The sequence below is a fragment of the Vespa crabro genome, chromosome 2 (genome assembly GCF_910589235.1).
Source record: "Vespa crabro chromosome 2, iyVesCrab1.2, whole genome shotgun sequence".
Lineage (NCBI taxonomy): Eukaryota > Metazoa > Arthropoda > Insecta > Hymenoptera > Vespidae > Vespa > Vespa crabro.
Window position 1 is genome coordinate 6,174,949 of NC_060956.1, and position 25,247 is coordinate 6,200,195.

General features: G+C 30.0%; 6 protein-coding genes across 7 annotated transcripts; 2 read left to right on the forward strand and 4 right to left on the reverse strand.

Annotated features, from left to right (window-relative positions):
- LOC124421594 (glycine-rich cell wall structural protein 1.0-like) lies at positions 1-2,914 on the reverse strand. The gene is made up of 4 exons (XM_046956955.1): positions 2,768-2,914; positions 1,511-2,160; positions 787-1,060; positions 1-675 (listed from the first exon to the last, which is right to left on the reverse strand). Exons 1-4 carry the CDS (start codon positions 2,878-2,880, stop codon positions 525-527), a joined length of 1,188 nt encoding a protein of 395 aa, XP_046812911.1. The 5' UTR covers positions 2,881-2,914; the 3' UTR covers positions 1-524.
- A 5,339-nt stretch (positions 2,915-8,253) lies between these two features.
- Positions 8,254-10,316, reverse strand: LOC124433160. 2 transcript variants are annotated; one of them, XM_046982848.1, is made up of 4 exons: positions 10,077-10,316; positions 9,666-9,715; positions 9,209-9,541; positions 8,254-9,097 (listed from the first exon to the last, which is right to left on the reverse strand). In XM_046982848.1, the coding sequence occupies exons 1-4, from the start codon at positions 10,086-10,088 to the stop codon at positions 8,296-8,298; spliced, it is 1,197 nt and encodes a 398-aa protein (XP_046838804.1). In that variant the 5' UTR covers positions 10,089-10,316; the 3' UTR covers positions 8,254-8,295. The 2 variants fall into 2 exon arrangements, with proteins under 2 accessions (XP_046838804.1, XP_046838805.1); XM_046982849.1 differs by lacking the exon at positions 10,077-10,316 and having other exon boundaries at positions 9,655-9,715.
- Positions 10,317-15,682: 5,366 nt separating this feature from the next.
- Positions 15,683-17,429, forward strand: LOC124421697 (glycine-rich cell wall structural protein-like). The gene is made up of 3 exons (XM_046957178.1): positions 15,683-15,841; positions 16,434-16,495; positions 16,991-17,429. Exons 1-3 carry the CDS (start codon positions 15,824-15,826, stop codon positions 17,337-17,339), a joined length of 429 nt encoding a protein of 142 aa, XP_046813134.1. The 5' UTR covers positions 15,683-15,823; the 3' UTR covers positions 17,340-17,429.
- Positions 17,430-17,679: 250 nt separating this feature from the next.
- On the reverse strand, positions 17,680-18,919 carry LOC124421578. Its single transcript, XM_046956925.1, has one exon. The coding sequence runs from the start codon at positions 18,613-18,615 to the stop codon at positions 17,992-17,994; it is 624 nt and encodes a 207-aa protein (XP_046812881.1). The 5' UTR covers positions 18,616-18,919; the 3' UTR covers positions 17,680-17,991.
- A 2,960-nt stretch (positions 18,920-21,879) lies between these two features.
- Positions 21,880-22,672, forward strand: LOC124421730 (transmembrane protein 258). The gene is made up of 3 exons (XM_046957265.1): positions 21,880-22,004; positions 22,168-22,416; positions 22,517-22,672. The coding sequence occupies exons 1-2, from the start codon at positions 22,002-22,004 to the stop codon at positions 22,405-22,407; spliced, it is 243 nt and encodes an 80-aa protein (XP_046813221.1). The 5' UTR covers positions 21,880-22,001; the 3' UTR covers positions 22,408-22,416; positions 22,517-22,672.
- On the reverse strand, positions 22,657-25,219 carry LOC124421728 (tumor susceptibility gene 101 protein). Its single transcript, XM_046957263.1, has 8 exons — positions 24,865-25,219; positions 24,688-24,772; positions 24,506-24,571; positions 24,265-24,428; positions 24,070-24,190; positions 23,718-23,944; positions 23,281-23,639; positions 22,657-23,193 (listed from the first exon to the last, which is right to left on the reverse strand). Exons 1-8 carry the CDS (start codon positions 24,916-24,918, stop codon positions 23,007-23,009), a joined length of 1,263 nt encoding a protein of 420 aa, XP_046813219.1. The 5' UTR covers positions 24,919-25,219; the 3' UTR covers positions 22,657-23,006.
- Between the last annotated feature and the right edge of the window lie 28 nt (positions 25,220-25,247).

The window sequence follows — 25,247 nt, forward strand, 5'->3', positions numbered from 1 at the left end:
ACAAACGTTTTAGCTGACGAAGCACGTAGATTGAAAAAAAAATGAACAAAAATAGATAAAACGTGCATTCGCAAGCACATAACACAGCTTGCTAAAAAAAAAATAAAAAAAGAAAAACAAATTCATGTTAAATATACAAACTACAAACATTAATAAAATACATTTCGGTGTTCGAGGAAAAGGGATGTAATATTTACAAGATGAAATTGGAGATAATACGATAGTACTTCGTAAAAGCTCGAAAAAAAATCTATTGTGCTAGAGTATTTCGAAAATCATTATCGATATTGATCATGCCATTGGATCGTTTTTGTTCGAGGATTTACAAAGATCGAGAGTCAAATAAGTCAAGATAAAGATCTCAAAATAATCTATCGATCGATTGATTGTGGTGAAAGTATATTTTCACGAAGGAGTCAAAAGTCGGTCAGGATTGGGAAGAAAAAAATGTTCGAGTTGAATCACCATCGAGAAGAAACAAAATTAGATAAAGAAGAAGATAGGACAAAAAATGTCTGTATCTCTTATTTTCTTTTGTGATAACCCGAGAAACCACCGTGTCCACCGTCGTATCCACCTCCACCTCCACCTCCACCTCCACCACTGTACGACAAATGTCCAGTGGAGTAAGAGTCATAACCACCTCCCGAACTGAAACTACTTCCGCCGTGTCCACTGAAAAGAAAAAAGAAAAAGAGGAAAAAAAAAGATAAAAATTATATTAATTATTGTCATTTGATACGACGAGATTTAACAAATGTTTTTGTCCAAGATCAAAAGTCATACCTGCTTCCAAAGTCAGAAGAAATACTGTTTCCATAACTACTGGAGCCAATGGAATGATCATCTCCACCTATATCATGTCCACCACCACCACCACCACCACCACCACCACCACCCCCATAACCTCCTCCATGGCTACTAAAGCTAGCGCCACCTCCAAAACTATGTCCTCCATGATCACCGAAACCACCTCCGCCGCTGTAGCCACCTCCGCCATAACCACCGCCACCACCACCACTACTACTGTGAATGGTTTCTATAATATCTCCATGGCCACCTGTAAATTAAATTATTCGAAAAGATTAAAATCGACAACGTAGACATATGAGATCGATGATTTATTCGATAAAGTATGGATAAATATGTGTATAACATAAATTATTAGACACAAACACATAACAATAATAATTTCTTATCGAACATCGAGAAGGAAAGTGATCAAAGGGTAACGATCAAAGAACTTGGTAATCGTTTGAAATAAGGTTACGGTCGCGTTATAAATGGAGAAAGTTCATGGAACTGGTTTCGAGCGTATGACTTTGGCCACGTCATCGTGGAAAATCGACGTGAAAGGAAGAAAGAAGTAACTAACCGGGACGGACTCGTTTTGACAATTAATTCCATATCAGACATTGATCTTTCATTTATGCTCATTCTAATGATACCGATCGAAAGATTCCGTTGTTTTTTTATTCATTCAATATGTATGTCTAATCGGTCCTCTTACCTCCGAAATCACCGTGACCCCCATAGCCACCGCCAAGGTCATGGCCACCGTGGCCACCACCACCACCACCGCCGCCGCCCCCACCAAGTGTGACGAATCCTCCGCTCAAACTAACTGTATGTCCACCTCCATGTCCACCTCCATGTCCGCCTCCATAACCACCACTTAGGTCTCCTCCATGACCACCTCCGAAACCTCCTCCACCTCCTCCCCCTCCATGGCCACCACCCCCAAATCCTCCTGATGAATGGTGAACGATCACGTGACCACCTCCAAAAGCTCCTCCACCACTTCCTCCTCCAAATCCACCACCGTGACCTCCTCCAAATCCACCGCCGTGACCTCCTCCAAATCCACCACCGTGACCTCCTCCAAATCCACCGCCGTGACCTCCTCCAAATCCACCACCGTGACCTCCTCCGTATCCACCACCTCCTAAATCACCATGGCCACCACCAAAACCACCTCCTCCTCCGTGACCACCGCCAAGATCACCGATTCCTGGACTTGTTATTTCAACGTGATGATCATCCCCACCACCACCACCACCACCACCATGTCCACCACCGTGTCCACCATGTTCTTCATACTTGATGACTTTTTTTTCGTGATGCTGAACCAATTCAGGAACGTGAATCCTTATATGAACGCTACGAATCGAAAAATAAAATCATTTTATTTCCATGTCTCTTTAATCGTTTCTTTTATATTTTTATTTTTTTTAATTTTTTTTTTTATTATTTTTTTCTTTTATTTTTATTTTTATTTTTATTTTAGAAATCTGCTTACTGCTCGTGGCCAAAGGTAGCTAGAGCTATCGCCAGATTAATGACTAGAAGAAATGATTTCATCTGTAAGAATAAAAAAGAATAATAAACGTAAGTCAGTTACTAGTAATTTAATTAAATTACTTCATATCGATTATCCACGATCATTAAAACAAATTAATTTCTGATAAATCGATAGATATGATAATCTAATAGCTTTTATATTGCTCTCTCATTATACAGTACAATTTCAATCTTTCAAGTACCTGTCGTTAAAAAAAAAAAGAAAAAAACATGAAAAAAAAATGAAAAAAAAAAGAAAAAAGAATTTGTTAAATCTACGAATGAAAGTTTACAAAATCGAGTCAAAAGAGATTTGAATAAATCAAGAACAAAAACAATCGAAGGAATCGTTTATTCTCTTTTTTTTTTTCTTTCTTTTTTTCCCGTGTAAAAGAAATAAATCAGGAATCGCGTGGTGAATCCTTACGATGATTTTGATCTCCATGATCGCTGAAAGATGGACGAAAATACGTTTTCTTCCTTATAGTCAGTAACTTTTTCTTGATCAGCTCTCTTCGACGTACCGATAGACACTGTCATATATAGCTGGTAACAGTGCCGGCTATATAGATTGACCCGGAGGAAGCACCGGAAGGACAAGACAGTACTCTGGTGGGGGATACTATACGATGAGTGTTAATCCCACCGAGATCGAAACAACCAACACCGGTAACCAGTAGGAAGAGAAAGAGGAAACGTTTGAGGGAGTCGGATGTGTTCGTGCGAAATCAACCACGCGTTAACTTTGATACGCGTTACAATGTATGAATACATTTCAAACTTTATTTATTTTATATACATATTTTTTTTATATATACATACATATATCTGTGTGTATGTGTTTTGAAACTCATTCGATAAATGTATGTATCTGAACATGGTTCAGAGAAAGATAAGAGAAATTCGTGCCTCGAGCTATACGACATTTCGAAAAGAACTTCAGAAGGATAAAGTACTTGATAGATCTATTGGATGAGAGATACTTTTGAAATTTAAAAATACTAAGAACAGTTTACCAATGTATACATATTCAAATTAAAACATTTCAATAGAATTGAAAATTTATGTTATAAATAGATGTTGATTAATTTGCGATATAACGTATGTGCAATAATATTTTTTTCTAACTTTCCTTTCCTTCTTCTTTGTTTTTCTTTTTTTTTTTTTTTTATTAAATCTAATTTATAAAAGTTGTAATATAATCTTTTCCTTATGATCCATTTTTATAGTGCACAATGATTTAATTTTTCATTTTTGATATAAATTCAATTAAAAATATTTATATTTTTTTTTTTATCTCTTTAATATTACGACTTTGATATTTATGCGGATAACTAATGTCGCATAATAATTTTTTTTTCTAAAAGTTTCTAAAAGAGAAAAAAAAGAAACTATGCATTAAAGAAAAATGATATATGTGATGCATCGATAGGATAGAAAGAAAAAGAAAAAAAAAGGAAAAAAAGGAAAACCAAAAAGAAAATAGAATAGAAGAAAAGTAGAGTGTGGTAGAAAGAAAAAAAAATTTATAAATATGAAGATTCTTCACGTTAAATAAGTATATTAACGAACAAAAAAATATACCATAATCTTTCAAAATTACTACCAACATTTCAATTGAATATTCATAAAGAAACGATTTCTACTTTCAGCGCATCGATAATAAAGATTGGCGAGTGGCTCGAAATCGAGAAGTAAGAGCAGGACATTGGCATTAAGCCATCGTGCAAAAAGGAAAGACGAGACGATGGACGAGTGTAAATCCGAAAGCACATATCTCGGATATAAATCTAATATTTTTTAATACATAGAAAGAGAGAGAGAGAGAGAGAGAGAGAGAGAGAGAGAGAAAGAGAGAGACATATACGCATCAGATAACACCACGAGAAGCATAAGGTGATCTCGTTAAAAGAGAAAGAGAATGATCGACAGGTAAGATCATATTTATATTTAACTCTTCGAAATTTAATATCTATTCATTAAAATGCCGGTTTAAAATGAATCAGACTTTTCTTCATAAAAAAGAAGCAAAAAGAAAAAAAAAAAAGAAATTACATATAATTGCCGGTAATCACATTGTAAAATTTTAATACTTTATAATGCAGACTGAGCAAAAGGAATTTCGATCGTTACGATCGTTGCAACTGTCTGCAATAAAAAAAAAAAAAAAAAAATTAAAAATAAAGAAAAAGAATAAATGGGAAATAATATATTTATTCTAAAGAAATCAATATTTATGATAAAAATATATAATAAATGTATAATAAAAATGACTATATTAAAAAAGAGAGAGAGAGAGAGAAAAAACCTGAAAAAATAAACAGAAATAAAAAAAAAATCTAGAAAACACAAAACAAGTTTTGCACCGACGAAATAACAGAATCTCTCTCTCTGTCTCTCTCTCTCTCTCTCTCTCTCTCTCTCTCTCTCTCTCTCTCTCTCTCTCTTTCTCTCTTTTACATTTACATTATAAAAGTAATTAGAAATTAGAATAATTTTCCAATAAAATAGTAATATATTTAAACAACGACCAATTATCTTGTAATAAACTTCCCGATAAACTTAATGTCGATTATAAGACATAAGAGTTTTATAAATGTCATCGAACCGTTTCTTTCTTTTCTTACTTTTGTTTTTATATGTGTGTGTATATGTGTGTGTGTGTGTGTACATGTATATGTATATAAAAAATATCTAATCTCACACGCGCGCAATGAAATTGTAGAATCTAGAATTTCAAATAGAAATTCCTTTTACCGGCATTTAACTTTTCCTCGTTGTGGAATGCGCGTGAAAGAACGCACCTGCGATTTGTCTTCCATCTCCTCCTTCGATACTTCTGATCGAGATAATGATCAAGAGGGAATAGATCTTCCGATCTATCTAGGCTATAGATCGCAACGCCTTATGATCACTCACTTTTCTTTCTACGGCCGGCAACGAAATAGAAAGTAACACGCGTGTGAGTATGAAAAGGAGGAGGCACATCATATATATGTATATAAGAAAGAAAGAGAGAGAGAGAGAGAGAGAGAGAGAGAAAAGGATAAAAAAAGATAGTCTTCACAAGTATTAAAAAAGAGAGAGAAAGACAGAGAGAGGAGGAATGAGAGAGAAAGAAATAAATTTCTCACAAGATCCTTTCACTCTTTCCCTTTTTACATATATACATTTCAGACATGTCTGCTGAATTAAAATAAGCACACATTTACGGTTATTCTTTTTTTTCGATCAAGGCCAATTGGCCTTGACAATGTTTGCCATTGGCACGATATATAGGTTATATCACTTGTTCCTAGTGAGATCAAGACACGCCTTCTTTTCCATGATCGGTATTACTTTAACAATTTCTGGGTGAAACTTTCAATTGATTTCAAATAATTCATCTCTTTCTTTTTTCCTTTGTTCTCTTTCTTTTTCTTTTTTTTTCTCTCTCTCTCTAAATCTTTCGAACATCGTTATTTGTTGTTTATTTCTTTTCCTGTTTCTTTTTTCTTTTTTTTTTTCTTTTTTTTTTCTTTTTTTCTTTTGAATTTCATTTTTCTTCATTTCTTACTTAGGTATACATTATTATAGTTCGCTTTATTCTACAATTTTTTTCTCATCGTAGTTCGTTGTTTTTTTCTTTTCTTGGTTCTTTTTTTTCTTTTTTGTTTTTACTTTCATTTTTTATTTCTGTTTTAAATATACATGATAGTATGTGGATAAAATTTAGTGAATAATACCAATCGATTTCGAATGATTTTTCATTTTATTTTTTTATTTTTTCTACATTTTTTATTGATCACTATTTGCCGTTATTTTCTATTTTTCTTTTTTTTTTTTTTTTTTTTTTTTTCTTTAAAATCCACGCATTCACTTCTTCTCATTTTTTATTTAGATATGTAATAATATGTAAACAGTAATCGTATTTATTACACGTATATTTGAACAGCAACAGGATTAACTCGTTAATCAAGAGATATTACTTTAGATGGTAGCTTTAAAAAGCCAAAAATGGTTCTGACCCGTTTGATATAACGCCTTAATCGTTATAGCATAGTAAATGTAATCGAATTTATAATCGAGTTTGCGTATAACGACAGTGTTAAACATTACTTACGTGAAATCTTTCAAAAATTCTTTTATTACATATATCTCGAATAATCGTCGAAAGGATATTGTATCTTTAATAATAATACAAATGATCGTGATTATCAAATTATCATTAAATCTTTATCTCCATTCCTTGTAAATTCTTTTTTCTTTTTTTTTTTTTGTAGAGATTCGTTCCTTCAAAACCTTTAAAAAATTTCTAACTTAAACTTTCTTATTTTATCTTAATATCCTTCATCTAGGATAATGTCGATTATTCTATCTTTATGAGCTATCACGAAGAGTTTAATTATTCGTGAAACTACAAGTACTTTGTATACTTATCTGTACGTATGTTCATATGTAGATAGAGAGAAAGAGAACGTGAATGAACTTTGTCTCTTGTATGTATGTATATATGTATGTATGTATATATATATATATATATATATAGGATAGACCGAAAGTTTATCACTAAGTGATATTAAAAATCGATTACTCCTTTCTCAAGACTATTTAGGACATGTAGTTAGGTTGGTAATATTACGAGCTGGGCTTGTAGTTCAACGATCTGAACAAAAGAAAAAGGAAAAGAAAAAAAAAAGAAAAGAGAAAAGGTAGACAAGTTAGCCTAAAACGTCTCTAAAAGGACTTAATCGATTTTTAAAATCACCTTTTTGGTCCACCTAGGAACTTTTAGCTCACTTTGTACATCCTTTCACATATTTTTTCCATTAAATCTACTTACCTATCGTCTCTCTCTCTCTCTCTCCCTCTCTTTCTTTTTTTCACTCTCTCTTTCTTTTTCTTTCTCTCTCCCTATTGCAGCCTTCCCCCCACCTTCCTCTCTCTTTCTTTTTCTTTTCTTCATCATCGTTCGATTAAAGCAGCCAAGAAACAGTGAACTACAGAATGTTCGATATCGAGCTACTCGCACAGACTTTCTCAACTTTCAAGAGCACAACCGGTCTTATGTCTTCCAGTGAAAGTAAACGAAGGGGAAAGATGCCATCTAAAATACTGTGACCTTGCTATCGCGTTCGACAATTGTCGTATTTCAAAAATCAATGTGCCGTGAATACTAGATCAAATGTTTTTTTTTAAATTGACGAAAATTGTATTTTACATCGTTTAAGATCGATCAATTATAGTTCACCGTATTTCAATTTTTTTTTTTTTTAATAAACATTATTCCTTTATACCATCGATTTCTAACATTACACATTTATAATATATTATATTATCTACAATGTGCAATATTTGAACTAATTCGTTTAAGAATTTATATTCATATCGAAATAATTTTCATAATAATATAATAATTTATATTTAAATTTTACGGATTTAATTATCTATTATTTTTCTGAAATGTTATCTAACATATTAAATTGGTTTAAATCATTTTTTGTTTTTCATGTCTATATTCAACTCCGTTATTTTCATTAGATTTATCTTGTATATTATTATAACAATATAAAATTATATTTAAAAAAAGAAAAAAAGAAATAGGATAAGGGTATTATAAAGAAGACACGTTATAAGATAAAACATATTAATCATTGTTTCATATTAATCAGTTTTATTATAATAATTTACAAATAATTCTTAGAGAATATAAATTATATCCAAGAGAATCTTTTCGTTCTAATATACTAACATTTAGAGAAAAGGAAAGAGAAAGAGGCAGGGAAGTATATACATATATATATATATATATATATATATATATATATATATATATATATATATATATACATATATATATATATACATATACATACACATATATGTATATATATCAATAAAAATAAATATAAATAGAAAAGTATTATATATAAATAAGCTAATCGCATTATCACATTAATTGTTTGTTTCTTGTATTCATCGTACATGAATCATGGGAGGCAAAACAGATGGTCCAACATTTATCCCAATAGGGAAACTCTGAATGGGTGAAGTTTGAATAGGCATAGTACGAAAATCATGAGGTGGTTCCATTAGTTCCTCTTTCACAGCATATCCTCTTTTGGGTTGTGCAAATTCCGAAAACCAATTTGAACCAGAAACAGGATAGTTCGCTCCTATGAGAGCAGCTGGACTTGGTAAAGGATTTATTAATTGCTGTTGATGTTGTTGTTGTTGTTGTTGTTGTAAAAGAGTAGAATCATCGATCGAACTGATCGAACTGATAATCTGTGATTGAGGAAGAGAATCGGCACCCAATAAACGAGGCCAATTTTTGGTGAACCCTTCAACCTTTTTGTTGTAATCATCCAATGACACGCTATCACGAAAAATAATACCTTCCTTGCTGCCACCTATTGTAGCCGATGGAATACCAACCGGAACAATTACAGCACCTTCCGCTTTATTATCCTGATAACCTGTATCCTTATAATATACTGGATTCTTAGGATTAACATCTTTGTTCATTTCAAAAACACCGTCCATAGACTTCGTCAATTCATTATTGATAGCTCGTGGTATGTAATTCTTAACATCCTCGTTCTTTCTATTTTGAAGATCCGTACCTTTTAGATCGGAAAAATAAGAGTCACTGAAAATATTTTCTTGCATGTAACCAGACGGTGGAGTACTGTATTCTGATCCCGTTGGTGAATAATTTGTGGAAGCATGACTGGGCTCGATATATTTATTACCATATTCTATCATATCTGTGTATCTAAAAAAATAATTTCCAATGAAAACAATTTTTATCAATTACAATATTTAATGTCGTTATATTAAACAACAAATTTATAATTTTATAAAGTTATCTTTTTATAATACTTACTTGTTATTGTCGAGTGAAAATGTACCTCTGATATTATCATAGGGAACGTATCCCTTGCCAAAAGAAATCATATGACTGATATCTTTACCATATGGTACATGCACATGATTAACTTCGTAACCATGATCGAAATCATCACCACCATGCGGAAAAGGTGGGCCCCTGTGATAAACAGGTCTAGGTCCATACAAATGTGGAGCAGGATGTTCATGATGCATATTATAAAATTCGTTATTTCTGTAAGACGTCTTTTTAAAATTTGATGACTTCTGACGCCATGGTATCATCGGACTACGTCGTATTTGCCGAGGGTAAACTACTACTAATTTTTTTCTACGAAAAAAAGAAAGAAGAAAAAGAAACGAAATCAAATCTTTCATGTCGAAATATTCCATATATCTGTTATTGTTAATTGATTTCTCTCTATTATATATAGCAACACATACAAAATACTCACGCATGAACAAGAAGAGGTTCATAAACTGCCAGCATAAGAACGCACAACACCTGCGAACATTAATCGCTTGTTAACGTCTACCTTCATTTTCTCTGACCTATTAATCTAGAATTCGTTTTGCGAACGTTCAATGTACTCCAAAGAAATCACCTTTCTACGTATATTATATCAAGATTCAATGTATCAAGAGTAAGCGATATAATGAATGATTTTAATTGAATTTTAATAAACCGATACATGTCTTGATATCGATAAAACGTTTTGATCCAAAGTTTAAAGAAAAATTAGAGAAGGGAAAGAGCGAACGATGGGGAAAAAAACGCGACAAAAAAATGAGAGAGAGAGAGAGAGAGAGAAAGAGAGAGAAAGAAAGAAAAGTTAAGAAGCAAAAAAGATAATGAAATAGCTTACCGCCAACTGCATTGTCAGTGTCAAAATAGAATCAAGCAGTTCTATTTTCTCTTGGTGTTCTTCCTTCTCACCGTAGATCTTTATCTAACAAATTAGCCGGTTTTCTGTGTGGCTCTCTCGATGCTCGCTTGGCAAGAGCTAGGTGCGATCTACACCACGGTTGATCCAGATACATTGCGAGAGCTTACGCTCGGCTTCTTCTCTTTTATACAAGATTAAAAGAAGATCAGCAAAGGTGGTGTCCACTCCTACCACTCGCGGCAGTGGTCACTTTAGATAGCTTCTTCTACAATATCAATCGACGATGTGGAAAATCTCCGTTACATCCAATAGGCTGGTCCATAAAGAAATAGGTGGGCATGGCCTACTACCAACCTTGATATCTAACGATACATACGTCCATACATATACATAGATTTAAACGAATAAAACGATACTGCTCGGTTCTCTTCTCATCGGGGGAAATCGACACTTTCTTCGTTGGTTTTTCTTTAAACGATCACCACCCTGGATCCCGTTCGTTCGAACCAGAAACGTAGATACTGTTGCCTGAGACCGCCATGAGAAGACCCTGGATCGATACTTTCCAAAATACGAGGAACAAAACTGTACGAGCTGATTTCTACTTAGTCCTGCCTTGCCTTATTTACTACTTCACAAATTTACATTCATTATTGTACCCGGTGTATACGTGAATCTCATTGTTGATAACGAAATGATCGATGAATTTGAGAATTGAAAGAAAAAAAACATTAAAAAAAAAGGCAAAGAAGTTCCAAGAAATTGTAACTATATATTCGATATTTGAAGTTAAGTATTATTGCCTATATAGGTATAATTGATATATTAACCATAAAAAAATATTTTCGGATTGAAATCTTGATGGGAGAGCTCGAATTTCAATCGGAACATTTCTCGAACTTAAATTTACGATGATTCATTATGATGATTCATTATTTTCATATTATGATTATTTTGATAGATGCATCAACGTACGAAAAAAAAGTGTTCCTACATACATATGCATATAAAAATATTTTTATTGATCTCGTAAAAATCGATAATCGATAATAAATTTTATCGTTATAAACTTCTGAAAGTTTTGGAAATAAATCAATTTTTGTAAGAAACTACTTTCACTATTTGTATCATGATTGTATACGCATAAAATTTCTTGAAAATTGTACTTTTTTTATTTTATTTTATATTTAATAACACTTTAGAACGAGCGTATTCATTTTTAGGCAAATAAAATAAATTCAAAAAATTATTTTACTTTGCAAACTCCTACTTCGCTTAATATGTAGCATCAAGAAATTATCTTAACAAAAGAAAAAAAAAAAAAAGAAATCAAAAAAAAAAAGAAAACGCAAAAGGAATCGAGTGACTTTCTTCGAAGAAATATATTAACAAACTCGTTTCGCAATAAATTGAAAAATGAAAGGAGACAGTGAAAATCAACTTTGCAACAATGTATGGCGTGAAATTCGAAGAATAAAAGGTGATTAAGTAGAGTTTCTGTTTTCTAGGAAGTAGAGAAGACATAATATATCATTGATTTTATATCTTATTTTGAAACGTACTACAAATGTTTCTACAATGTTCTCATACTTATCCATATAAACATATAAATGCATCCCTATGTATATACACGTTCATGAATATATATATATATAAATAAGTCTCATATACATATTCATACATGTAATAAGATTTGCATACATTTTTCATCATAATAATTATTTTATATATATATATATATATATATATATAATATTTTTTACCTTATACTATCTCTGTATTTGTGTGTGTATATATTATACATTATATGTAATTATACAACATATAAAATAAATAAATATATATATAAATATAAATATATATATATATATATATATATATATATATATATATATATAATATATATAATACAGATATGTACATATAATACATGTATATAATACATATCTTATATATATGCATTATATGTATCCATATATTATATATATTATATGTATAATATTATTACAATAGAATAAAATATATATATATATATATATATACACATATGTATGTACATAAGAAAGAAAATCGTAAAATAAAGCAAATAATAATAATACTAATCATAATAATAATTATAATAATAATAATAATAATAGTAATAATAATAATAATAACAATAATGATAATAATAATAATAACAACAACAATAGTAATCGTGAGAGAAATAGGCGTGGACCAATCACCATTCGTTTCTAGTTCGCCTCCATTCGAATGAAATTCCTTTGGTAGAGAGTTCACTGTCACGGTCTTACGATCTTTAAGAAAAAGAGGATAAACCATATCGCGTACTGCTCGTTTTCATTTTCGCTCGACTGCCACTACCATCACTAACATTACATAGAGACACTCCCTCTTTATACATACACATACACAGACACACAAATGCACGCAATATATTCATGCAATTTCCCCTTCTTGTAGATTTTATGAGACATGCTCGGAGATCGTTTTCCCTTTCTCCTGATACTAAATCCGATACATAGAGATCGATTTGCGACTGATGGAGTTAAATTTCTGCTCATCTCCTACTTTTGGACCTATTTTTTTTCTTCTTCTTCTATATTAATTTTTATCAAGATCAATCGAGGTCAAGACAATCAAGAACGGATGATCTTTAACCCATTTACGACTAAGTGATTATTTCTAACAAATTTGGTCAATGATCAATAATTATTAGAACATTAGTTAATTTGATAAATGATTAGATAATTTGGTATAATATATGTATGTGTATGTAATTAAGTAATATCAATACATATTGTTTGCATAAAGTTAAGTTTTTTTAATTTTTAATTTTAAGATTTAAAAAATTTCTTTTTTCTCCTTTTTTTATGTATTTATTACATATATATATTACATTACAATACGTACATAATTGTATATGTAATACATATTTATATATGTAATGGACAAAGTGGTCACTATAAAAAAATTTTCAATATATATTTTTAAATTTCTTTTTCCACATATCATTAAGTATATATCTACAAAAAAGAATATATATATATATATATATATATATATATATATATGTATATATAATATATGTGCCATTTATTTTGAAAGTGGCCTAAGTCCAAAAAAAACAAATAAATAGACTTAGAAATAAAAATTAAATATAAAAAAAAAATATAAATATAAGTAAAAAATAAATATAAATACAAATGGACTTAGGTCACTTTTAAAATAGATGGTTCTTATACATATATATATATATATATATATATATATATATATATATGTATATATATATGTATATATATATGTATATATATGTATATATATGTATATATATGTATATATATATATATGTATATATATATAGTAATTAAATATATTCTTGTAATAAACATTCTTCCTGTTTACTTATCCTGTTTACTTATTAAATATTTATTGCATTATAGAGTAATAAAAGAAAATAAATTCTTAGTCTTACATTATTATCGCACCCGGATTGTCCTTTGATAATAACAAACTTGATTTCCAGTTGTCGATATAATCGGACGGTACGCTTTGTTGCACAACGATTTTACGGCTGAATTAATCTAATTATAGTAATACATCAAGCGGTTAATAGAAATACTCTAAAACATAATATTTCTCTCTCTTTCTCTCTCTCTCTCTCTCTCTCTCTCTCTCTCTCTCTCTCTCTTTAAAAAGATAGTTTATAAGTAATTATCTTATTAGAGAAACATTAGAATAATTGTTAAAAAAATTATTAATTATTAAATTTGAAATACATCATAAACGGCGATCAAAAAAAAATTATTTGATTAATTTATTCATAATTTGAAGAAAATATTCACAGGAAAAAGAAAAGAAAGAAAAAGGAAAAGGTAATTAAGAGAAAACAAAATAAAAGACTATTGGAATAGTAAACGTAGTAGTACATAATACATGTATACATAAGTATATGAAGTATACGTCCTTGAGAGAAACGCGTTATACCTAACTAGAAACGGTTGCATTATCGTAGAGTACAGTTCATTGACCAGTTACATCTTTCACTTCGGTCGTATCTCTCATCCGATTTTCATAAAAGGCGTAACTAAAAAGCATCCAAGACCAAAGAATATAGATTAGATATCTATTCGCGGAACAATACGATCTGATAATAATTGTTTCGCTCGTTAATCAATGTAAACTTTCAAGTAGGATAAAAACCTGCATGATTACTTTTTTTCATATGCATTTATGATCTTATCTCTCATTCTAATTTGTCTTTCTAATAAAAAAAAAAAATTGGGAAAATATTTTTTTAATGAGTCCTCTTTTGTCTCGATTATAATGACGATAATTAATAAATTTTTCGAAAGAATTTATTGTAATTAATTGGATATACTTAATTTTAAATAATTTTATGTCTATATATATATTTAATATGACATGTATATATCATATTGACCAATAATTAGTATTTTTTATATAAATAAAGAACACTAAAATATATTATACAATAGTATTGTATTGGATCGGATCTATTACAAGATAGTAATATAGCATTGATTCGGATAATAAAAAATTAAAAAAAAAAATTTTCAATGAGAACTTAATAAATACAATGATATTTATTTAGATAAAAAATATTAAAAATTCCGACATTACTTAATGGCCAACATAATATATAAATTGTATATATTTTATTTATGTAGCTACGAAAAATCTAACAATTTATTTGCGATATATAAACACACTTATACACACACACACAGACACATACAAGCACACAATTTATTTAGGTAGCTTGTACTTCTTCGAAACTTACGAAAATTGTTATAACGTAGATAAAAAAAAAAGAAAAGAAAAGAACAAAAAAAAATAAATAAATAGAAATATCAATAAAAATTGATGTACATAGATATATATTATATATTTTAAAATTTTTCTCAAGTAGAGATATGAAGGATCAAAAGACGAGTGAAACTGCGGACGGATCTTCGCATCTGTATCACCAAAGCAGCTCGATCTTGATCTTGGCCGTTCACCTTGCTGTCTACCTTTCATTAAAAAAAAAAAAAGAGAAAAAGATAAAAGGAAAAAAAAAGAAGAAAAGAGACGAGAGAAGTTAGAGCAGTGGAAGGAGGAAGAGGAGTACGGGAAGGAGAAAGAGGGTGAAGAGGAGGAGAAAAAGGAGAAGGAGGAGGAGATGATGGAGAAGGAGGCGGTGGAGGAGGAAGTGGTGGAGGAGGAGGTGGTGGAGGAGGAGGTGGTGGAAGAGGAAAAAGAGAAGGAGAAGGAATGAGAGAAGGTGGAGGGAATGAAAAGGATGCAGGAATTATGGACGTTAAAATTTTTAACTTAAATACGTAAAGAAGAAGGAAAGAGGGAGGAAATAGAGTAAAGTAGTGAGAGAGATAGACTTTTCCTCCGGTACTTTGCTACGGCTCGACGATTAGTCGCCTCCTTTCACGAGCACCTCGGGTGCAAAAGACTCCCTTTCATTCTTATCCGACTTCTATCAACGTACGTGTATAAAAGCAGCGCACTTATAGAATGCAATCGACAGATCAAAAGCGCATTCGTAGTTACCGAGAGCTGGTGTATCTCGGAAGGACTTATTATAAGCTTCGGTCCTTTCGTAATTTATTTTTCCTATTTTTTTTTCTTTTTTTCTTTTTTTCTTTTTATTACCTTCCCTATATTTTACAGGAAGTTTCCATAGGGAAGTGATCGAAAAAGATAGGATGATGTTGGGTGTCACGGTAAGTCGATAAGATTAGATTTTTTTATTTGAATCAAGTACCACTATAATATACGTAAGCTCAAAAATGGATACAATTGTGAATACGCAAATTTAAATTTCTTCTTCGAATTCTTTCCTTTATTTTTTATATTTCTCTCTCTCTCTCTCTCTCTCTCTCACTCTCTCTCTCTCTCTCTCTTTTCAACGCAGTGTTTCAAATATTTTTCAATTGTGATCATTTTTCTTTCTTTCTTTTTTTTCTTTTTTTTTTTGAACCAAATAATATTCAAGGAAAACAAATGAACGACATTGAACGCCAAAATTTGAGTTACTCCTTTCAGATTTTAACATAATATCGTAAATATTTTGTCATCTAAGATCATTTTTGATTGGACCAAGTAATAAGTAAAAAACATGGATGACACTGTCCTATGTAATCAATGTAAATTCAAAATTTTTCGATTGTACCGTGTAATGTATAAATAAAAAAAGTAAAGAAACAAAAAAATTGATACCATTATCCCATCATCCACGTAACATGAAACTTCTCCTTCGAAACGATAATAAAATATTGTAAATATTTATTACTTTTTCTCCTCATTTGTTCGCAGCTGATCTTGTTACTTATCACTTCGCTATTGAACTTAAGTGAGGCTGGACACGGAGGAAAGCAGTAAGTCCTTCTTTTTAGTACGATTATTCTATGTGAAATAAGTTCAGTCACAAGAGATTAGAATGTTCGAGTGAACGTTTGCTAAGAAAAAAAAAAGAAAAAAAATCGATCGAGAGTAACGATGTCTTCTATTGTGCTCAATGTCAGTTATATATATATATATATATATATATATATATATATATATATATACATATACATGTATATAACTAATTGTAAAAGTGGGATCGATCGAGCGTGTCCTTTCTCACGATTTCGATCTTGTCTCGTAAATCGTTCAACGCTCGGACTTTCGCCGATTTTCATTGCAAAGGAGTAATGTCCATTTCAAGTTGCCAGAGTAAATATTTTACGGGAGAAAACGTTAGAAGAAAACGAACTCATAGATCTTTCTTTTTTCTTTTTCTTTTTTATCGAGTCCTATACAAACCTGAAATAGCTCTTCTCGTAAATCAGTTTATCATAAAAAATTTAATCGATTTAACAATGTTCCAGTGATCATGTGGTGATCCATGTACCATATAAAATCAAACATATATACCACACCCATACAATAACAAAGCATATACATCACGGAGGTGGAGGAGGTGACAAATACGAAGTTTTGGGCTATACGGTCGGTCATCCGATCGATTTGGGAGGTCATGGAGGTGGTGGAGGTGGTGGAGGTGGTGGACATGATTTCGGTGGTGGCGATTATGGAGGTGGTCACATTGAAGTTGGAGGCGGCGGCTATGGAGGCGGAGGAGGACATGGTGGATGGGAAGAAAGCGGAGGTGGCTACGATCTAGGTGGTGGAGGCGGTGGTTATGGTGGTGGTGGTGGTGACTGGGGTGGTCACTGAACAAAATTTTCACAAATTTCTCGAGCAAAATCTTAAATTGTGACGGCCAAACAACAGTGATTATTCCTTCCCTCGCACTTATCCGTCCATCTTTTTTTTACCTCTCACGTGTCCTAGTCTCTATCTATATTTTATTATTTCATTACCATCTATTTACCAATTGTATATATATATATTATATAGTTACCTATTTTATATTTCGTTGTTTTTATAATATTTAATACGTTCGTATTATTTTTCTATATGTTCGTTTTTCTTCTATCTCTGTTTCGTAATTTTTTTTTGTTATTATTGTTTCTTTTTTTTTCCTTCTTTATAGTTGATCTTATTATGACAAATAAATTGTATACCTTTTTGTTTTGTACCTATTGAAACATTCAATGAATTTATAATTGAATGAAAAACAAGAAGGATCGTAAGAAAAGAGAATTTTGTTATTACGAAAAAAATGATTTTTCTTAAAAATGAATATTTTACATGGCGGACACACAGGAACACATATCCCATTGTGTTCTTGTCATACATACATATTATACATAGAGATATATAAAAACAATAATGTGTTTTAAGTCTCAAGATTCTCTCGTTGTTAATTTCTAACAAAATATCTCCTTTATAATTAATTCTTGAAAAGTATTTTGTTAAAAATATTTTATTTTAGCTCGCTTCCTTCGTTAGAATGATCGTGTTCCACGTTTTCCTCGGTGACGAAGTAACGTCCTGCATTTGTTTTGACAATTTCTTTATCCTCCTCCACATCCTCAACCTTTGATTTCTCTCGTTCGTTTTCCTCCTCCAATTCAGTATCAAAATGAAATTTATTTAATTCGTTAGCATAAATAGCTCCGCTTTCCGATCGTAAACCTTTTCGATATCCTTCCTCATAACCGTGCGTTGGTTTTTCTTCATGATTATCAGGGATCTCCCGAACTTCCAAATTCTGTAAATATTGTGGTGGATAAGAATAACCAATCAAACCGTTCGTGTGATCCCTCGTAGAAATATTTTCATCGTAAGATTCTCGTTTAGGAAAATAAGAGTCCGTTTGAATTGGATTTTGTTGAAAATCTTTTTGATAATCTTCCTTAAATATTTCTTCCTGTTTAACTTTGTGACTAACATCACGATGATTATGACCGTGATCATCATGGTGAAAGTGACTAGTCCAATATTTCCATTCATGATGCGCATCCTTATGATCTTCTTCCTCGTGAAACGATGGTTTTTTCTTCTTTGGTACTTCCTTTTTCTGTGGCACGTACTTTTTATGAGGCATCAATTTATGTATGAATATCGTTTTTGTGTGAATGTGATGCTTGATAATCTCTGGCACGTGTATCTTGAAATGTATACTGAATGGAAAATCAAAAGAGAAATGAAAATAAAATTTTTACAAAAAAATAAACAAAATTGTAAATTTGTAAGACAATCGATTTCGTGATCTAATATAGTCTAAATAGTCTCTAGATAAAAATTTGAACGAAACATTTAAATTTTAAATATATGCATTTATATTTATATTTACGTAATATCTAGAGAGATCATTATTTTCACTTAAACTTATAAAACAATTGTCTTGCTGTTTAATAAAGTCTAGATATTCTTTAACTAGAAATTTTAAAGAAAATTAAGTCCGAAGTATAAATATAAATAAATAAATTCATTCATACATACATACATACATAAATATATACAATTAATTATAAGTCTCTCAGAGAGATGATTATTTTCACTCTGACTATAAGAAAGCGTAAAAAAGCATATATTGACAATGGAACCATGTATTAAGAAGAATCGTTCTTAATAATTTACAATAAAACGTTATAAATATTGATTTTAAATACTCACTGTTCCTTTTCTCCGTTACCCAGGAAAATTTCATTCAACAAAACAAAAAACAAATAAATCAATTTCATCCTTATATTTATATCTCGAATAATACAACTCAAAGTGGTATAATAATTAAAAACAGATACGGGGAATCGATCTTTTGCAGATCTTAACACGATTTTCGAAATGAATCTGAATCGTCGACGGTGAAATTCGTCGCTTATATGCCCGATCATCATTTCGCCGTTCGATTGTTTTATTCCTTTATAAGTATTTACGCTTCATCGAATCTTTTTATCCCAAACAATATAATATTTTTACGCACGATGAAACAAAATCCCACAACAAACCGCGCCAATGAAATTATTCACGTTCGTCGAAGAGAGTTTATTGTTCTTTGCAAAACAAAAACAAAAAAAAAAAGAAAAAATTGAGAGTTATTGATCTTTACGTTTTCATTTTACACGACTTTTTTTATTAAACTTCCGTTTACGAATTTACTACATATTTACTATGTAGATGAAGTGAAAAGAGAAATATTATATTTATTTATCTTTTTTTTACTTTTTTTTTTTATTTTTTTTTTTTAATTTTTTCTTTCTTCATCGAATTCAATTCCTTCTTATTGCAATTTCTTTATTATTTTAATACCACAAAATGATAATAATGTTGAACATCAGATTTATTTCCATAAAGTAACAAATACGTTTAGATATTTTCTTTTCTTTTCTTTCTTTTTTTTTTATAGATGAAATAAATAGCAACACCATTATTTTTCTTGTTGGATCTTTTCTTTTTTTTTCTTCTTTTTATTTTTTATTGCAATTCCATTACATTTTAATATCACATAATGTTTAGGTAGTTTTTGATTTAAACGAAATAAAAAAATTTTTTTTCTTTTTTATTACGATTATATTATATTTAAATATCACACAACAATAACACAACGAAGTTTGTTACAAAAAATACAATTTGTTACAAACAAACTTTACTTAGATAATATAACGAATACATTTGGCGTTGATATATTATTAAAATAAAAATTTGTACTATTTAATAACCATTCTTTGGATTCTCTTCGTAGACACATTTCTACAATGATAATTCATCTTCGAAAAAAATCATAATTCTCATGCTCGTGGCTATGATCGTATTCGTGGCTATGATCGTGCTCGTGGTCGTCTTTTTCATCGCGATGTGATATTATTTTATATATCGTATGAGTATGCTTCACGTTTTTCACTTTGTAAGGTATATGTATGACCACTTTTTTTCTAAGAACATAACGTTAGTAAAAATAAGAATAAGAATAAATAATATGAAATAAATGTGAGGTGTAAAAAATAAAATTTTATTTAAATACTTACGAAGAGTACGATGGTGATATCAAAACGAAAAATACAAAGAGAAAAATCAAAGTCTGTAATAAATGAAAGAAAAATAATGTTATCATTTAAATTATATATATTAAATTTATATTAATATAAATATAATATAATATATATATATCTTCTATATACCAAAAAGTTGCAATTCATTGTTGATATGAGGAGTAACAAAGTAAAGATTGCTCTGTGAAGATCCGTGACTATTATCTAAAGAAACTCTGAGAGAAACACAATTCCGTTGGCGTTTATATACTACACACGATAATTACCGAAGCGAATCGGTGTACTTAATAAATACTTTCAGAATCTCCGACCAAAGATCAGTTAAAAACTTATTGATTTTAAAAAGTAAACAATATTTGTTTAAAAATTCTTAATAATATTGTTTATTGTCGTCGACATTATAATACAAAGAAGAAGAAGAAGAAGAAAAAAAATTACATGTAAACCAAGTATTTTAATAAGTTATAAAGATCAAGATTTAAAAAACTTGATCTCTCCTCCATCAACCATATTACACGAGTTTCTTGATGCACGCATCATGTAATCGATTGGGAAACTTTCAACCACAAATTCAAATAATATCTCACAACGATCGTATATCGAATATCAAAGAAAAGATGGAGGGGGATTGATTAAGGTGAAAATATCCAAAGAAATAGAAAGCTGAGGAAGAAATTCCACTACAATCGCATGTTCATTATGGAGTAAGTAAGTACTTACATACCAACATACAAAACGGTTCGGCGAAACGGAAAGATATCTCGAGTTTAGCAAAAAATAAAAAAAGAAAGAAAGAAAGAATTTAAGGTAGCGAACCGAGTCGACTGATCATAATCATAATTGGCCATTTCGTTAATTTCATGGTCACGTTATTGTACCCCAACTGAAATACTGTTTACAATAGCTACATCGATACTAACGATAACGAATTTTACGATGTAAATATTCTTTTTCTAAAAATATTATACTTCCTTATACATTTGTTTTTTTCAATAACAAGTATATTTCTCAATAACAAATATATTTGTGTGTGTGTGTATGTATTCTTTTTATTATTATATCATATCATATCATTTAATATAATTAATTTAACTAAAAATTATTATTAATATAAAATCGTTTATATCGAAAATTGATGTCACAAAATTACGAAGAATTTTATTCATCTTGTAAATTTGAACAAACGTCATATAAGAAATGTCAAATTTAAAATTCGAATAAAATTCGCGCAATTTTATAGATCGATAAAAATGTATCGATATATCGTTACACTATCGATTCATTTAACATACCGATATTTTCATTCCACAGTCATATCTAATTGAATCTTTGTAATTCATGTTCTTATTTCATTTGTATGATACCATACATAAAGAGCTTTGAATAGCGTTGAGTTTGTCAAGTGACAAAGAGCCACGTCGTAATAGATATCATTTTAAAAATGGTAAATTTTATATAAATTCTTCTCATAAAACATATTTATTTCATTTTGATTAATATTCCTTCTCGATTTTATCGTTTTAGGTTATTTTTATTTTTCCTTCTTTATGAAAAATAAACGAAACTCTTTTATGTCTTGTATTAATCATATAATTATATTTATTTAGATGGAAATTGAATCTATGACAAGATATGTCTCGCCGGTAAATCCAGCTGTTTTTTCACTGCTTGCGATAGTATTACTTGGAATTGGAATATTTTTCACAGCATGGTTCTTCGTATACGAAGTTACCAGCACCAAATTCACAAGAGATATATTCAAAGAATTATTAATCTCTTTAGTAGCAGCTATATTTTCTGGATTTGGTGTATTATTTTTACTCTTATGCGTGGGAATATATGTATGAATATTTTAGGTAAGATCGTTATAGGTTATAACACATTATATCATAAATTAATATTCATAGAAGAATCTTTAGGAATATAATTCTTTTTCTTTTTTTCTTTTTTTTCCAGTTTGATCAATGCGAAAGAAAATAAATACGTAACATTCGTTGGAATGACAAAATATATTTATAAAATGAAAGAGCAGGAAAACTTATCACATGAAATCCATTATTATTAATACGTTAAATTAAATAAAAAACATTATTGAGTATCTTTTTTATATTATGAATGTGTTCTTTTATTCTATATTACCTAGCGTGATATTTAGAATAGTATAACATAAATCATTTATATAACAGCTTGGGTGCGTTATTTGTTCTTATGTTGATAATATATCGATGATTGCACTAACGGTATAGGAAAATGTGTAAAAATGTATTTTGTTCGAAGGAATATTATACATATCGATAAACTATCATAGACTTTACAACATAACCGGTTTTCCTACTACAACTGATGCATACAATGCACTTTTCATGTTTTTGCACAATGTGAAAATTATATACTTTGTTACAAATACATTATAATAAAAGATTTTAATATAGAAATTTATGACAGTTCAACCTGCCAGTCCAGCTTTCTGACGACATCGTTGCATAAGAGCTCTAAGCATAAATTGTCTACGTGAAAGTTGTCGCACTTGTTTAAGGAAGGCATCCAAATCTATAATACCAGAGCGCAATCCCTCTGCGAGATAATATATAGCATCCTCTGTAGCAGCTTCTTCAGCAAATGCGTTTAGCATCCTAAAAAAAAAATATATATATATATAATCATTATGCATGATAAAAAAAAAAAAAAAAGATGAATAATATTTATATAAAAAGACTCACTGTTTATATAATGGAGCAATAGTAGTTACAGCTTCGTCGACATCTATCGACTGATTATCAGAAAGTTTTGCTATTTCCTTTTCTAATTCAGCCTCTTTGTCTTGGAGAATAATTGTATTCTTTTCGAGTTCTGCCTTTTCCTTATTTAATTTATCAAATAACTCTGAAAGATAAGCAGAACCGCTATTAAGTTCTTGCTGAGTACGACGCAACGTTTCAAGTTCTGCTTGCAATTGAGAAAATTGTTCTCTTAATCTGCGACGTAATTTATCTTCTACAGCAGAGACTAAAGATGCTCGAATATGCTCTTCTGTGATAGTACCAGAACTTCCACCAGAACTTCCTGGTACTGTGGGCGACTTGTAAAATAAATCTTTGATCATTTCTAATTTCTCATAATATTAAATAATTTATCAAAGTTCATAAATATAGCTCACTGGCTGTGTAGCAGGTGGATAAGGATAAGAACCACTATGTCCTTGTCCTGGATAATTTAAACCACCACTCTGATACATTCCATAACCTGGATATGGAATACTTGATGTTACAGACGTTGGATAGGGAGGATACATATTACTTCCAGTGTTATATTGTGAATTTGGTGGATATGACATAAATCCACTTCCTGGCATAGTAGATCCTGTACCAGGTACTGGCATGAAAGCTAATCAAATACACGCAATAATAACATTAAATTAACATGTAATAATTCACTTTTATTGAATAAAATGAATATATCAATTCGTAATATCTAACATATTCGTATTAAAAAAAAACAATTATTCTTACGTTGGATAGGATATGGTGATGTATTTATTTGTGTGTCACTACGTGAATTAGCATATACAGGTGGCTGCTCTCCAAATGTCACGACCATTACTTGTATCAAACCAAGTAAATCAGAAGTATGCTAAATGAATAAAAATGAAAAAGAAAATACTCCTTTTTATATTATTAACATAAAGATTCGTATCTATTACTTACTGGTAACCAATCATGAAGATACGGTAAATAAATTTGGCCATTATGATCAACATACATACTGACTTTAATACTCATATCTGATGTTGGTTTAACATAACATATTGGTGCATTATTTGGATATGTATCCATTAACCATATACATATTGGGATATTGTAACGACTTCCTGTAAAGTTTATACAAAAAAAATTAACTCTAATTAGATGGTTTTATGTTAATTATCTTTTGTATACATATAATTACCTTTATATGTAACAGGTATTGTCCCTTGTAAATTGAATAATTCCTTTTGAGTACCATCCACAAATACTGTAGATAACACAAGAGTAACATAAATTGTTAAAATTTTGAAATCATTTTATAATGATAACATTTATACATACTATTATAGATACATGTAAATAGTCTTTTAAATCATAACTTACCAAATGGTTTTATTTCATATTGCAAACCTTTATACGTTGACAAAACATTTAGAACCTGATTTTTTGTAATTTCTGGACTTTGATACTAAAATATTCAAAATTTTAATAAAATAAATATATAACCAATGAAATATATTCGATTTAATGTAATTTCAAAATTTTACATATAAAACTTGCCTTTGCCAACCCTTGTCTTATCTTTCCTTCATCCTGAGGTGTCATTTTGACCATTTAGACTTCTTTTAAGAAACTTTTTTTGAATACAAACTAATAGAAATGTAATTTATGTACAATGGCAAGGAATAATTAATGTAATAAATCACATATGCACGTTTTTTCTTAGCACAAGATCAGTACCAGTATAAATATAAAGATATATTTATTAAATTAAACAATCTGTCTAATGATACCAGATCAGCACCTTATCTTTCTCAGAAATAACCAGATATTTTATATAGGCTTGGCTATCTTAAACCCTATATACACGATCAGTTCACTTCAAAAGAGTTCACTTCTAATCAAGCATCATATTTTTATTATAGACTGCTTTGGAATACACG

Coding starts and splice junctions, on each gene's coding strand:
- LOC124421594 (XM_046956955.1), bottom strand. CDS start 2,880: ATGACAGTGTCTATCGGTACGTCGAAGAGAGCTGATCAAGAAAAAGTT. Junction 2,161..2,767: donor TCATGGAGATCAAAATCATC/GTAAGGATTCAC, acceptor TTCGATTCGTAG/CGTTCATATAAGGATTCACG. Junction 676..786: donor TCTTCTGACTTTGGAAGCAG/GTATGACTTTTG, acceptor TTTTCTTTTCAG/TGGACACGGCGGAAGTAGTT.
- LOC124433160 (XM_046982848.1), bottom strand. Junction 9,542..9,665: donor GAACCTCTTCTTGTTCATGC/GTGAGTATTTTG, acceptor TTTTTTTCGTAG/AAAAAAATTAGTAGTAGTTT. Junction 9,098..9,208: donor TTTTCACTCGACAATAACAA/GTAAGTATTATA, acceptor TTATTTTTTTAG/ATACACAGATATGATAGAAT.
- LOC124421697 (XM_046957178.1), top strand. Junction 16,496..16,990: donor GCTGGACACGGAGGAAAGCA/GTAAGTCCTTCT, acceptor ACAATGTTCCAG/TGATCATGTGGTGATCCATG.
- LOC124421578 (XM_046956925.1), bottom strand. CDS start 18,615: ATGCCTCATAAAAAGTACGTGCCACAGAAAAAGGAAGTACCAAAGAAG.
- LOC124421728 (XM_046957263.1), bottom strand. CDS start 24,918: ATGGTCAAAATGACACCTCAGGATGAAGGAAAGATAAGACAAGGGTTG. Junction 24,429..24,505: donor AATACCTGTTACATATAAAG/GTAATTATATGT, acceptor TAAACTTTACAG/GAAGTCGTTACAATATCCCA. Junction 23,640..23,717: donor ATCCACCTGCTACACAGCCA/GTGAGCTATATT, acceptor TTATTTTACAAG/TCGCCCACAGTACCAGGAAG.